Source organism: Hemibagrus wyckioides, linkage group LG07, assembly GCF_019097595.1.
Source record: "Hemibagrus wyckioides isolate EC202008001 linkage group LG07, SWU_Hwy_1.0, whole genome shotgun sequence".
NCBI classification, from domain to species: domain Eukaryota; kingdom Metazoa; phylum Chordata; class Actinopteri; order Siluriformes; family Bagridae; genus Hemibagrus; species Hemibagrus wyckioides.
In genome coordinates, this window is record NC_080716.1 from 27939901 (window position 1) to 27954900 (window position 15000).

Here is a 15000-nt window from a genome sequence, read left to right on the forward strand (position 1 = left end):
GGCTAAAAATAGAACAGAACGTCCACGCCACCAACCTGTCAACAAAAAAACACCAGAAAAATCACCTAGCTTTTGAACGTATGCCAAAGGCATCGTAGGTGTCGTGGGTTGAGTCTTTCCAAACAGACTGAAGTAAAAATTTGTAAAAACAGACTGAAGTAAACTCGCTTCGCTTGGCTTTCCACGGACGCTAACAAGTTTTGAACAGCTCCCGGACGTACGTGCGACTTAGCCGGCGTTCGCTTCGGTTTGTTCATATGCTGAAAATGCTTTGTGTGCTAATGCATATTTATCTTACAATATTTCAAATCTTAAGGCAGAAATTTGTAAGGGAGGGCATTCGTATGCTGAGGTTTCACTGTACCAGAAACCTTTGTAAGTTCTGATCAGTGGAAAATCTCTCAGCGGAACATTCTGCCCCTGTGATTGTGTGTAAATGAGTAGGGGAAGGTATTAAGTTGTCTTTTTATTTGTCACATATACCATCCTTTGGTGTTGGGGTCAGAGTGCAGAACCCCTGGAACAGAGTTGCTCAAGGCAGTGTTGGGACTTGAACCCTGATCCTCCAGTCAGTTACCCAGAGCCTTAACCTCATGAGCCAACATACAAGTCAGGTACTGCTGGGTTTTGAACCCGAGATCTCCTGAACACTGGGCAGGCACTTTAACCAACTAAGCCACAGACAAACCAGCATGCAGACATTTTTTTGCTAGTTGAGAGAAAAGGGGTAGACTTAGTAAATTGTTGAGGGTCTTGATCCATGTTCCTCAAGAATCATGTTTGTTCCTCTGAGAGCATTTCATTTCTTCAAACCTTTCTGAGCCGATGTGTTTAGTTCTGGTGTTTGGTGCAAGGTTTTCTCTTCACTGCAGTTCCAGAGGGAAGGATTCAGGAAGGGAAGCCGGTCCCGGTCACGCTGAACACTGACCCTCACTGAGCTTCTGTTTAGATTCAATTGTTTTGCATGTTTGCTTAATTCGAATGCTGAGCATGCGAGGGAGGGAAGCTGAGCAGATGGAAATCTCCCGTCCTGCTTCGCTTCGCTGCTGAACGTCCTTTTCTGTCAAAAGCCTTCTGCTCCTCACTCCGAGAGAGAGAATTGTTTGTTCCTGCATATTTCGCTTTATTATCCTAGCTGAAGTCAGGTGACTAAAAAAAAATAAATAAAAAATCCTCAGAGTTACCTGAAAAAGTCATGTCATCAAATGTTGTTGTAAATTGTATGTAATCTCTTCTCAATCGGTCAGAATAACAGCTAATACAAAGACGATTACAGAATCTCAACGAGAGCGGCATGTTAACGCCGTTCTGGGTTTTTTTTGGTTGACGGATTTATTTAAATGAAGGATACTTTCATGTCAACAAAACCGTTCCGCACTTGTTTGCGATACTCCTTTCGTTCATCCAGCTTAAAGTCCCTGGAGATGTGAAATCTCTTCAGACGAGTGCACTCTTCTTTTCCCGGAAGCTACACAAATCAGTGGGGATGAAAAAATAGAGAGAGAGAGAGAGAGAGAGAGAGAGAGAGAGAGAGAGAGAGAGAGAGAGAGAGAGAGAGAGAGAGAGAGAGAGAGAGAGAGAGAGAGAGAGAGAGAGAGATGGAAGAGACGTGTGAGCACTGGAGCGTCCCTGTGGCTTATCTCGCTTTACCATACACACATGTTCGAACCCCAGCTCGGTGGGAGGAGGGGCGGAGGCAGGGATACGGAGAGAGAGGATACGTGTACCCAATGTTCCATCTTTCCAACAATAAAGAGCTACAGTATTAAATAGAAAAAGTAGTCCCGGTTGCTGAGGATGTTTCGGAATGTTCTGTGTATCCATACACCATCTGATACAAATAACACTTTCATCACACCATGGAGAAAAAAATGATGATAATTTCTATAAATTTAGTCATATTTAGTTGCTATTTCTTATTATCATATTACAATAATCCAAATCAAAAAATTTAATATAATTTCTAGGCACATTTGAATATTTTTAAGCTTTAAATATGCGTATTCTGTTGACAGATAATTTTGTTTCTTTCTAGAAATTAATGCTTCAAATTAGCAAAATATTCTGGGATCAGAAGCCTGCAAATAATAAAATTAATGAATAACGAGTAATCTTGGGTTGTAATTTATTGTATTCAGAAAGTAGATCAATTTGATTCCAGATGTTATTACCAAGTTGATATATTTTTGTTCTGTGGATATGGAATGTAACTATAAGTGGATAAAAATGCTAGTTATGGATGTTGATCTGTGAACATGGATATGGAGGGGTGTTTGTGTGTGTATGTGTGTGTGTGTGTGTGTGTGTGGGTTCCTGGACAGTTCAAAGACATATGTTGTAGACTAATTGGCACTATAAACAACTGAAGAAAGGACATTATTTACATTGACATTATTTAGTGTCCAGTGTCACCCGAATGAGGATGAGGTTCACTTCTGAGCCTGGTTCCTCTCAAGGTTACTTCCTCAGATCATCTCAGGGAGTTTTTCCTCACCACCGTCGCCTCAGTCTTGCTCATTAGGGATAAATGTTAGAGAGAAATAGTAATTTAACTTTATAAATTTTATTCTATGTTTCTATACTTCTGTAAAGCTGCTTTGAGACGATCCATTGTTAAAAGTGCTTTATGAATAAGTTTAATTAAACTGAAAATCTCTAAATTGTCCATAGTGTGTTAGTGTGTGTGTGTGTGTGTGTGTGTGACTCCAGGTTCCCTGTGAGGGACGGATGGATGGATAGATAGATGGACGAATGGATTGATGGATAGATAGATGGATGGATGGATGGATGAATGGATTGATGGATAGATAGATAGATGAATGGATGGACGGATGGACGGACGGACAGGTGGATAGATAGATAGATAGATAGATAGATAGATAGATAGATAGATAGATAGATAGATAGATAGATAGATAGATGGATGGATGGATTGATGTATGTATGGATGTATGGATGGATGGATGGATAGATGGATGGATGGATGGATGGATCGATGTATTTATGTATGGATGGATGGATGGATGGATGGATGGATGTACGTATGTATGTATGTATGGATGGATGGATGGATGGATAGATAGATGGATGGATGGATGGATGAATGAATTGATGGATAGATGGATAGATGAATGGATGGACGGACGAACAGGTGGATAGATAGATGGATGGATGGATGGATAGATGGATTGATGTATGGATGGATAGATTGATTGATGTACTGGATGTATGTATGTATGAATGGATGGATGGATGGATGGATGGATGGATAGGCAGATTAACGGATGAATGAATCACATGATTCACAAACTTGTGTGACATGACATTAGGTTGAAACCCAGATGTTTGTCCACACACACACACACACACACACACAGACACACACTCTGAAGTCATCAGGCTACCATGAGAGTCCACACTGCCTGATTATCTGACTTTTCTAACGCAGGTCAGTGGCGGAGGCGACGGAGGTGGACCTGAACATGCGTGTGGGTTTACACACAGGCCGTGTGCTCTGTGGCGTTCTGGGGCTCAGGAAGTGGCAGTATGATGTCTGGTCCAATGACGTGACTCTGGCCAACGTGATGGAGGCTGGGGGGCTACCTGGGTAAGAGTGCACCCTCACTATATCATCTCACACACACACACACACACACACACACTTTGGTACCAAATTATTTGCTAAGCCTTTGAAGACATTGTTGTTAAATTTTCACTCTCGGCACCTTTTCATTAAAGCGTAATGATGTTACCCTCACACAATGCTCAGTGCCACTGACTGTAATTACATTATGGTAATAAATGCTAATCAGTGCGATCAAAAAACATTATTTATTTGCCCTTAGTGGCTTTCAATCCTGTAAGACTGTACTGTGAGCTTAATATTATAATTTTCACATTTTCTTCATTACATTTTGTTGAGCATGATTATGGTCTTACATGATTATTATTTTAAAAACTGTTGTTTTTTATAAATGACTGTATGGCCTCTTGGGTGTTTGGTTTAAGAGATATTTAGGATAGATCATTAATTAAAGGATATTTTCTAAATAATAAGATTATTTACACTGTAATTAGTCAAACAGAAGTTTTAGCTGTTCTCACTGAACCTCCATTATTTATGGAGTATTTTATTTAGCAACTTATTATTTCAAGATATTATCTCATTGTTTTGACGTGCTATCTCATTGTTTTGACAGTATCTCTTTATTTGAACTTCTTGGATCATTTTTATTATCAGTATCTTATTATTCTGACAGCATTTCATTATGTTGACTTAGTAATATACAGAGGTATTAAGTTAAATAGTATCAAAACAATGAGATAATGTCATAATTTTGAGATGCTGTCATCAAAAATGATGAGATAATGTCTTAAAACCATGAGTAACGAAATAAATGAGAAAATATCTGTAAACGTAAATACTGAGAAAAATTAGTAAACATTAATGACTTACTAAGACAAGAGTCAATGAGATAATATCTTGAAATACCAATGTGCTAAGACAAATGACATTGCTTCAGGGCTTTAAGCCTCAAGCAGTGCTTTAGATTCTAGATTATAAAGTCATTCATCAGGATATTTTACAGCATTTCATTATTTTGACTTACTATCTCGTTGTTTTGACAGCTCCTGGATGTATCTCAATATTTTGATTTAGTATCTTCTTATTTAGACACAATCTCCTTATTTTTTACAGTATCTCATAACTTGGATACTATATCATTATTTTTTTTACTATCTCATTATTTATACAGTATCTCCTTATTTTTAGAGTATCCCATTATTCTGACTGTATCTCATTATTTAGACATTATCTCATTATTTTGACTTAATATCTCGTTATTTAGACACTATCTCATTATTTTTGACTTCTCATTTTTACACTCTGATTATCTCATTATTCTGACTTAGTATATCGGTATTCTGACTTAGCATTTCATTATTTTAACTTAGTATCTCATTATTTAGACACTATCTCATTATTTAGATACTATCTTATTATTTTTTACAGTATCTCGTTATTTAGACACAGATTTATTATTTAGATACTATCTTATTATTTTTTACAGCATCTCATTATTTAGACATTATCTCATTATTTAGACACTATCTCGTCTTTTTTTTTTACAGTATCTCGTTATTTAGACACAGATTTGTTATTTAGATACTATCTTATTATTTTTTACAGTATCTCGTTATTTAGACACTATCATTATTTAGACTCTATCTCATTATTTTTTACAGTATCTCATTATTTAGACACTATCTCATTATTTTGACACTGTCTCGTTATTTTTTACTTGGTATCACATTATAATGTGTTTTTTTTAAACCCTAACCCTTATAGTTATATACTTTTTCATTTTTTAGAGTATTTCTAAAGTCAGATCTCATTCAGCTGCCTCTAACCATTCTAGATTAAGTCATCAATCAGGATATTTCCACTCAGTATATGGGGGACGTTTTTTAAATGTATTGTCTTTGATGCGTTCAAGAACTGAAAAATTCCAGAGCTGTTACATAAAAACCTTGTAATTCATTTTCCCGACTCATACTGATTCATTCATTTGATTCGATTCGTTCAGGTCACTCTGAGCAAACAAATCATTTGCCGATCACAGTATCAGAAATTTCTGTAGTTTATTAAATCTGTTAATAAATATATGTGACCTTTTAAAATCATGGAAAGGCAAAAATCATCAATATTGTACAAGGCTAACATTATTGTAGTGCTTTAATCACACTCTCATCATCATCTCTTCATAACTAGTGAATGTGAATCATATCATATGACCCTAGTGACCGCTTGGAACACAATGGAAAAGGATAGATATATAGTATATAATATAGAGAAAGATTTTTTACCTCTGCCCGCGGAGGACGTCAGTCGAAGCCATTTCTTTTAAACCATGTACGAAAATCATGCCTCAGCTGTGCGAACATAGTAGCTGGAAATATAGAATCTTATTGAAGTGAAGGCAATTGAATGTTTATTATTCCCGAATACACTTACAAGGAGATTTATCCTTGATTTAGAGATCAGTTTGAAAGCAAAATGGCATCATATCACAATTTCTGTCCTCGTTCCGGAAGCGTCCCTTGTACCGACTCGAATTCCGAACGTTCATCGTGTATGAATAAGTTATGAGAAGCTGCGAGAGCCGGCGTTTTATGATTGATGTGCTTAATAACAAGCCTTTTGGAAGAATGGTTATCTAATATGCTAACGCTAATTCTAGAGTGTTAGCTATCTACTTATCATGGATAACAAAGCACTTCATATATTCAGATAAGACATCGCTGAAAACCCATTTCCTTTATCTGAGGACTTGTGGTCGTTTCCGCTTCCAGCTTTGTGGCGTATCTACTGTACTGAGAGAGAGAGAGAGAGAGAGAGAGAGAGAGAAAGTTGGTGACTCTCATTAGTGTCGAAAAATGCCTCGTCCATTATTGTGGACTGTAAAGGAAAATTCCATTCTGAAGAACTGTTAATAATGAAATGTTTGTGAGGAATTAAGCGATTCATTTATTCACAGTCTTGTGTTGTGGCTTGTTGTTCCTGTGAGAGGTTAGCGGTTCTTCTTGCTAGCTCAAGCAGAATTCTGTTAATAGGAATTTAAAAAATCTGTAATAACGGTCCTTTAAAAAACAAATGCAACCACCACCATGCTTCAAGTAGATCTGTGATCCCGATACTGTCCCAATTGTTGGAATGTAATGAAGAGAGAAAATCCCAGCTATACAACGTTAAGGGAGAAACTCAGCTCAGCTAGTCAGAATTCCTTGAGATGAAGGTGTTGATGTCAGTGTTGGAGCTTTGGAAGCTAATCTATTTGACCAAATGATGAGCTGAGACTAAAGGACTAAAGAGCCGCTGCATCGCTCTCTTAAAGGCTAAATCACACTGAAACCGCTTTCAGCGGCTAGTCGAACAAGCATTGTGGGTAAATTAGGAAGTTTAAACTATCAGGATAAATATATCACGGTATTTCTGACAGATTTTTTTTTAAGTCGATGCTTTCTCTTTTTGGCTAAATAGGAAAGTGCACATCACTCGCTCTACGCTGGAGTGTCTGAACGGTGACTACGAGGTGGAGCCAGGAAACGGGCGAGAGAGAAACTCCTTCCTTCAGAAACATGACATCGAGACCTTCTTTATAGTGCCATCTCATCGCAGGAAGGTGTGTGTGTGTGTGTACTTTTAAATTTGTGCGTCTTTTGGGAATTTGGGATTTGGGGATTTGGAGGCTTCTCTGTTGAAAGAACGTTTCATAATCTAATTAATCAGCTGTGTGTGGTTAGTCAAATCAGTATTAATCATGTAATCGATAGAATTAAGATACCGCTACTATATTGTTCTAGAGATTTCTGAAATAATGCTGAACTGAACAGCTGTATTGACTGATTATTGACTGATTGCTTGCCCTTCCAGCCTTAGCCCAATAATCATCCACAGTCTTCTATAATGGGGAAAAAATTCCCAGCACAATGTGGAGCTGAGAAACAACCTTAAAATTGAAGTGGTGTGTCTTAACCAATTATTAGCATAACCCACATGGTAAAGAGATTCATTAACAAGAGCTTCTTTAATGTTAATGAAAAATCCACAGAAGTCCCAGAATGCAGTGCAGCTAGCAACGAGTTAAGGCAGAGATGCGGATCGGCTCGGCATGGGCCAGTTCAAGGGAGTGAATATTTCTAAGAGGCATGGGAGCTTAACTCTGAGCTGTCAGTGTGTTTACAAACGGAGGAATGTAGAAAAAATCTCCTCAATTCTCTTCCGCAATTCTGACTGGAAATGAACTCAAATGAAGAGCAAACATTTGTGCAAGCAGTGTTTTGTATGAATTGAGGCTCTTATCAAGCCTCTTAGCTAATCCTCTTAGCTTGAATTCTGATGTATGGAACGTAACGGCGACGTAAACGTGAGAAGCTCATTAATAAGCCATACTGTTTAAATAAACACTGCGCTGGATTTGTTCTGCTGGATAATTCCTCTTATTTTTTTTAAAGAAATCAACAACATTTTTCATTGCTTTATTCATTTTTTTGGTTTCAGAAGCAATGCTGGTTATGTGTGAGCTGCAGTACTAGCTACAATTCTTAGCCTGAACATGATGTTTTTATTTATCCACAGCATCATATGAGGTTTGGAAAGTCAATAAGCTGTCGCTGTTTCCTGTTTGTCTTCACTGTCAGATCTTTCCTGGACTGATCCTTTCGGACATCAAACCTGCCAAAAAGATGAAGTTTAAAACGGTGTGCTACCTGCTGGTGCAGCTCATGCACTGCCGCAAGATGTTCAAGGCTGAGATCCCCTTCTCTAACGTGATGAACTGCGAGGATGGGGACAAGGTAATGAAACTCTCACTGTGTGTGTGTGTGTGTGTGTGGTTACTGTTGGTTACAGTTGTATTATGGTCATGTTATGTTACATAATAGCACACCTTCCATTAACTACCTTGATATGTAGTATATAAATAGATACACACACATCCATATACTGTATATAATATTACTATTCTGAGCCTCACCTAAGCATTTCATTCTGCAAATTGTCACTGACATCTGTACATATGACAAACCTGAAAATATGTTTATGTTTATGATTATATTATCATTGAAATGGCTATAATGTGGTCATTTTATTCTTGTAATGTTGTTACCAGTGTAACAGTTATAATATGGTTACATTATCAGTGTAACAGTTATAATATGGTTACATTATCAGTGTAACGGTTATAATATGGTTACATTATCAGTGTAACGGTTATAATATGGTTACATTATCACTGTAACGGTTATAATATGGTTACATTATCAGTGTAACGGTTATAATATGGTTACATTATCAGTGTAACGGTTATAATATGGTTACATTATCAGTGTAACGGTTATAATATGGTTACATTATCAGTGTAACGGTTATAATATGGTTAAATTATCACTGTAACGGTTATAATATGGTTACATTATCAGTGTAACAGTTATAATATGGTTACATTATCACTGTAACGGTTATAATATGGTTACATTATCAGTGTAACAGTTATAATATGGTTACATTATCAGTGTAACGGTTATAATATGGTTACATTATCACTGTAACGGTTATAATATGGTTACATTATCAGTGTAACGGTTATAATATGGTTACATTATCAGTGTAACAGTTATAATATGGTTACATTATCAGTGTAACGGTTATAATATGGTTACATTATCAGTGTAACGGTTATAATATGGTTACATTATCACTGTAACGGTTATAATATGGTTACATTATCAGTGTAACGGTTATAATATGGTTACATTATCACTGTAACGGTTATAATATGGTTACATTATCAGTGTAACAGTTATAATATGGTTACATTATCACTGTAACGGTTATAATATGGTTACATTATCAGTGTAACAGTTATAATATGGTTACATTATCACTGTAACGGTTATAATATGGTTACATTATCAGTGTAACGGTTATAATATGGTTACATTATCAGTGTAACAGTTATAATATGGTTACATTATCAGTGTAACGGTTATAATATGGTTACATTATCAGTGTAACGGTTATAATATGGTTACATTATCAGTGTAACGGTTATAATATGGTTACATTATCAGTGTAACAGTTATAATATGGTTACATTATCAGTGTAACAGTTATAATATGGTTACATTATCAGTGTAACGGTTATAATATGGTTACATTATCAGTGTAACGGTTATAATATGGTTACATTATCAGTGTAACAGTTATAATATGGTTACATTATCAGTGTAACGGTTATAATATGGTTACATTATCAGTGTAACAGTTATAATATGGTTACATTATCAGTGTAACAGTTATAATATGGTTACATTATCAGTGTAACAGTTATAATATGGTTACATTATCAGTGTAACAGTTATAATATGGTTACATTATCAGTGTAACAGTTATAATATGGTTACATTATCAGTGTAACAGTTATAATATGGTTACATTATCAGTGTAACAGTTATAATATGGTTACATTATCAGTGTAACGGTTATAATATGGTTACATTATCAGTGTAACGGTTATAATATGGTTACATTATCAGTGTAACGGTTATAATATGGTTACATTATCAGTGTAACAGTTATAATATGGTTACATTATCACTGTAACGGTTATAATATGGTTACATTATCAGTGTAACAGTTATAATATGGTTACATTATCAGTGTAACAGTTATAATATGGTTACATTATCAGTGTAACGGTTATAATATGGTTACATTATCAGTGTAACGGTTATAATATGGTTACATTATCAGTGTAACGGTTATAATATGGTTACATTATCAGTGTAACAGTTATAATATGGTTACATTATCACTGTAACGGTTATAATATGGTTACATTATCAGTGTAACAGTTATAATATGGTTACATTATCAGTGTAACAGTTATAATATGGTTACATTATCACTGTAATGGGTATAAACTATGTTTTGATTGTTGCAGTGGTTATAATAGGCTTAAGTTATCGATAGTAATAGTAGGGCTATGTCATTGTTGTAATAGTTTATTAGATATACTACAGGTATATTAATGGTGTTACGTTTATAATACTGATGTAATGGTAATAATATAGATCCATTATAGTTGGATCAGTTATAATATAGTTACATTATTTTTTATGGTTGTGGTTACATCATGGTCATTTTTTGGTTATGTTCAAATACACCCTGTAAAATACAGTTGTCCAAATGTAGCCATCAGCTGTTGTGTGAGGTGTGTGTCTCCTGTCTCTCTCGCACACACACACACAACACACACACGCACACACACACAACACACACACACACACAGGATCACAGGAATGTGTTTCCATTCGCACCGTCCCACTTCCACTTCTCTTTCTTTCTCACCCGCCTCCCCAGTGTGATGTTCCTCAGCAGTACACATCCGACCTCCTCTCTTCTTCTTCTTCTCCATTTGTCTGTCTGTCTGTCTGTCTGTCTTTCTCTCTCTCCCTGTTCATTTCTATAATTATCTCCGTCTCTCTTCTGTGTTCTCTCCCTCTCTCGCTCTCTCACACTGCTGTGAATGACCTTTTTTAGCGCACACTCTTTTCTCTCAGCATCCGATTCAGAGACTTCCTCTGATATGCCTCGGTATTGATCGCGGAGGCTTCCTGATGTGAAGGAAGTAGGGTTTTCCTTTATTCTTAGCTCTGTTTTCCTTAGACTAAAATATATGCAGCTTTATCTGCTGAAGAGTTCTGCTTATTTATTTCCTCGTAGATGTTCATATCAGAATGGATTCGAGCTCCTGCATCGAAAAAAAAAGTACAAATCTCTACATCTTCTGTAAATCTGTTTAGAATGAAAATATCATAAAAATAAAATAGAGTTCTGTGTCCACAGAGGAGAGTTCTGCGCTCGGCTCCAGAGAAGCTGCGTAATCGGACCTCGGTTTCGGCCAACGTGACCCAGAGCAGCCCCGGCACACGGGTCAACCGCTACATCGGCCGTCTGATCGAGGCGCGTCAGACAGAGTCGGATACGGCTGACTTACACTTCCTCACACTCATGTACAAGTGCTCAGAGCGCGAGAGGAGGGTGAGCTGCTTCATGTCTACGATCACCAAATTTTATCATTATACAGCCTTAGATTAGATCCTCAGGTGTCCATTCAATTTACATCACTTCCAAAAAGAGAACAGATTTTCAATCTAATCTCAATATATCGTGTCTGCAGCGTATGTCTGATTCATGATATGGATACAAAAAAAAGTGTAGTGAGAAAAGAGCAGGAATCCTGTTTACTCCAAACTCACTTATAATTGAAGTCTAAGAGCCTAAGGACACCAGTAAACATTTCCTGAACTGAATGATATTTCTCAAGCACAAAAACAGCCCAGGAGCACAAATATATATTTAGATTTTCTTAAAATAGAGGTAGCAGAAAAGCAAGATTTTTTACAAAAGTAGACTCTAGAGTATTTACTGTAACTTAGAAACTAAGCTGAACTCGGAGAAGAGAAAAGAATTTAATTCTATAGTGTCATATGGTCTCCGTTAGGGGTGTAATGACACACTTTGGTCATGATACGAGATACAATAACAGCTTCAGGGTTTGACACAAATATTTTGAGCTAAATTTTAATAAAGAAGAAGACTTTTATTTACTTAGTGTTCAACATGCACCAATCAGGCATAACATTATGACCACCTGCTTACTATTGTGTTGGTCCCCCTTTTGCTGCCAGAACAGCCCTGACCCGTCCTGCACTGTGTATTCTGACCCCTTTCTATCAGAACCAGCATTAACTTCTTCAGCAATTTGATCAACAGTAGCTCGTCTGCTGGATCGGATCACACGGGCCAGCCTTCGCTCCCCACGTGTATCAGTGAACCTTGGCCGTCTATGACCCTGTCCCAGGTTCATCACTGTTCCTTCCTTGGACCACTTTTGATAGATACTGACCACTGCAGACCGGGAACACCTCCACAAGAGCTGCGGTTTTGGAGATGCTCTGATCCAGTGGTCTAGCCATCACAATTTGGCCCTTCGTCAAACTCGCTCAAATCCTTACTCTTGTCCATTTTTCCTGCTTCCAACATCAACTTTGAGGACAAAATGTTCACTTGCTGTCTAATATATCCCACCCACTAACAGGTGCCATGATGAGGAGATCATCAGTCTTATTCACTTCACCTCTCACTGCTCATAATGTTATGCCTGATCTTAAAAATAAATAAATAATTATATTTATTTTATATTTATAAATTCTTATAGAAATCTGATTGAATAATTAGTTTCCTGTCCAAAGGAAATGACTGATTGAATTGATTTTAAGCATTTTAAGCAAAAAACCGAGCTCCAGAGTCGGCTAAGTTACAACATGACCTCCAACTGTTACAAAGTGCTGACACTGGAGACTCCTTCCCTAAATGCTAAATAAACATCTTCTTGTGGAGATGAAAACTCACCATATGGCCTAGAACATTCTGCAACTCCTGAGCTGTTGCTATGGAAACAACTCTGCATCCCGTGAGCTGTAGCTGCGCTAGTCTCCGAGCTACTCTTATAGAGCATTAATCAACACCTTCTGACCAATCAGATTAGAGATTTCAACACAAACACACACACACACACACACACAGAGAGAGAGAGAACAGATAGTATTAAAAGTGTCTTTAATATTGTAATGTCATCTTCTGTGCTAATTGCTGTGTATAAATAAAACAAAATACTACCTTATTTGTCTCTCTGTTTTCTTCGCAGTATCACCTCATCCATGACGAGTACTTCACCGGCGCCGTGGTGCTGTCGCTAATCCTCGCTGCCTTGTTAGGCCTTGTCTACCTTCTCATCATGCCACAGTAAACCCACAGTTTTCTCAGCACTTGTCTCGTGTGATAAGCTAATCTGAACAGCTTTTGCTAGGGTTCTCATTCTCAGACGATCTATCATTTTAGCACTAATGATAATCAAGAGCTAGTGGAGATATTTATGCTAACTGAGCTTTGCTAACTCCTGTCTTTGCCTTCTACTAAAGATCAATTATTCTTGCATTAGCTTTGCTAACCTCTCTGCTAACATCTCATCTCTTTTTGTTTTTCTCTCTTTTTGCTGAACCTCAGGGGGACAGTAGTGTTGGTGCTTCTGGTTTTCTGCATCTGTTTCCTTGTAGCTTGTATCATGTACCTGCATGTCACTAGAGTGCAGGTAAACTATGAAACGATCATGTTTTTTCTACCCTGCAAGCTGCTAGTTTACACACAGCCAACTACAGAAGGATTTAACACCATTCAGACTCCTTTCAGCTAAAAATTAGATGGTTTCTATGATTAGTTTCTCATTTGGGATGTTAATACACTCTATTACCAAAGGTTTTGGGACAACGCTCCAAATCATTGAGTTCAGGTGTTGTTTTTCAGGGGTCAGTCTTGGACCGTTACTTGCAGTGAAAGGAACTCTTAATGCTTCAGCTTCATACCAAGACATTTTGGACAATTTCATGCTCTCAACTTTGTGGGAACAGTTTGGGGGTGACCCCTTCCTGTTCCAACATGACTGCACACCAGTGACCAAAGCAAGGTCCATAAAGACATGGATGAGTGAGTTTGGTGTGGAGGAACTTGACTGGCCTGAACGAGTCCTGACCTCAACCCCATAGAACACCTTTGGGATGAATTAGAGTGGAGATTGCGAGACAGACCTTCTCATCCAGCATCAGTGCCTGACCTCACGAATGCACTCCTAAACCTTGTGGAAAGCCTTCCCAGAAGAGTTGAAGCTGTTATAGCTGCAAAGGGGCGGGACAACTCCATATTACATTCATGTGCATGTAAAGGCAGACGTCCCAGTTTTGACCTGGCTCTCAGTCTCCTCTCTAATTCATCCCAAAGGTGTTCTATGGGGTTGCATGAAATTGTCCAAAATGTCTTGGTATGAAGCTGAAGCATTAAGAGTTCCTTTCACTGGAACTAAGGGGCCGAGCCCAACCCCTGAAAAACAACACCTGAATTCAATGATCTGGAGGGGTGTCCCAAAACTTTTGGTAATGTAGTGTAGCTTGTGTGCAAAACCTAGAGGTGTCTTTATCTACAATATAGATTTGTGAATCCTTGCTACCAGAAACACCATGAGTTGTTTTCGGTAGAAAAGGCAATTAACACTTCGTTTAGCGGCTATAAGCGGCTATAGCGGCTCCTCCAGGCACCTCGACTTTATCCAGATGAGCGTTGACCCACAAATTCACAGCCTGTCTTGTGAGCTTTGAATGAAATGACAGAAATATAGAGTAAAATCGAGTTATCTGAGAGCTTAATAAGGCTACGAAAGGAGGAACGCTGACATGCTTTCAGAGTCAATTTGCGCTAATCGTTTCCTATTGTTCAGAATAAAGTCTTTATCGAGTTCACTGCTTGTCATTGTTATGAGTGGATTTATGAATTTGAATTCTTTGTGTTAACATGTGTGTGTGTGTGTGTGTGTCTTAGTGTTT

At 37.5% G+C, this 15000-nt stretch overlaps 1 protein-coding gene across 1 annotated transcript in view; it reads left to right on the top strand.

Moving 5' to 3' along the window:
* Positions 1 to 15000, top strand: part of adcy1b (adenylate cyclase 1b) — a 74540-nt gene that overhangs the window by 45601 nt on the left and 13939 nt on the right. Inside the window, exons 6-12 of the mRNA XM_058393975.1 lie at positions 3449 to 3607; positions 7043 to 7184; positions 8203 to 8358; positions 11411 to 11605; positions 13275 to 13372; positions 13634 to 13718; positions 14996 to 15000. The exon at positions 14996 to 15000 is cut by the window's right edge and continues 85 nt beyond it. Coding sequence (XP_058249958.1) covers positions 3449 to 3607; positions 7043 to 7184; positions 8203 to 8358; positions 11411 to 11605; positions 13275 to 13372; positions 13634 to 13718; positions 14996 to 15000 — 840 coding nt within the window. The remainder of the gene's footprint in view (positions 1 to 3448; positions 3608 to 7042; positions 7185 to 8202; positions 8359 to 11410; positions 11606 to 13274; positions 13373 to 13633; positions 13719 to 14995) is intronic.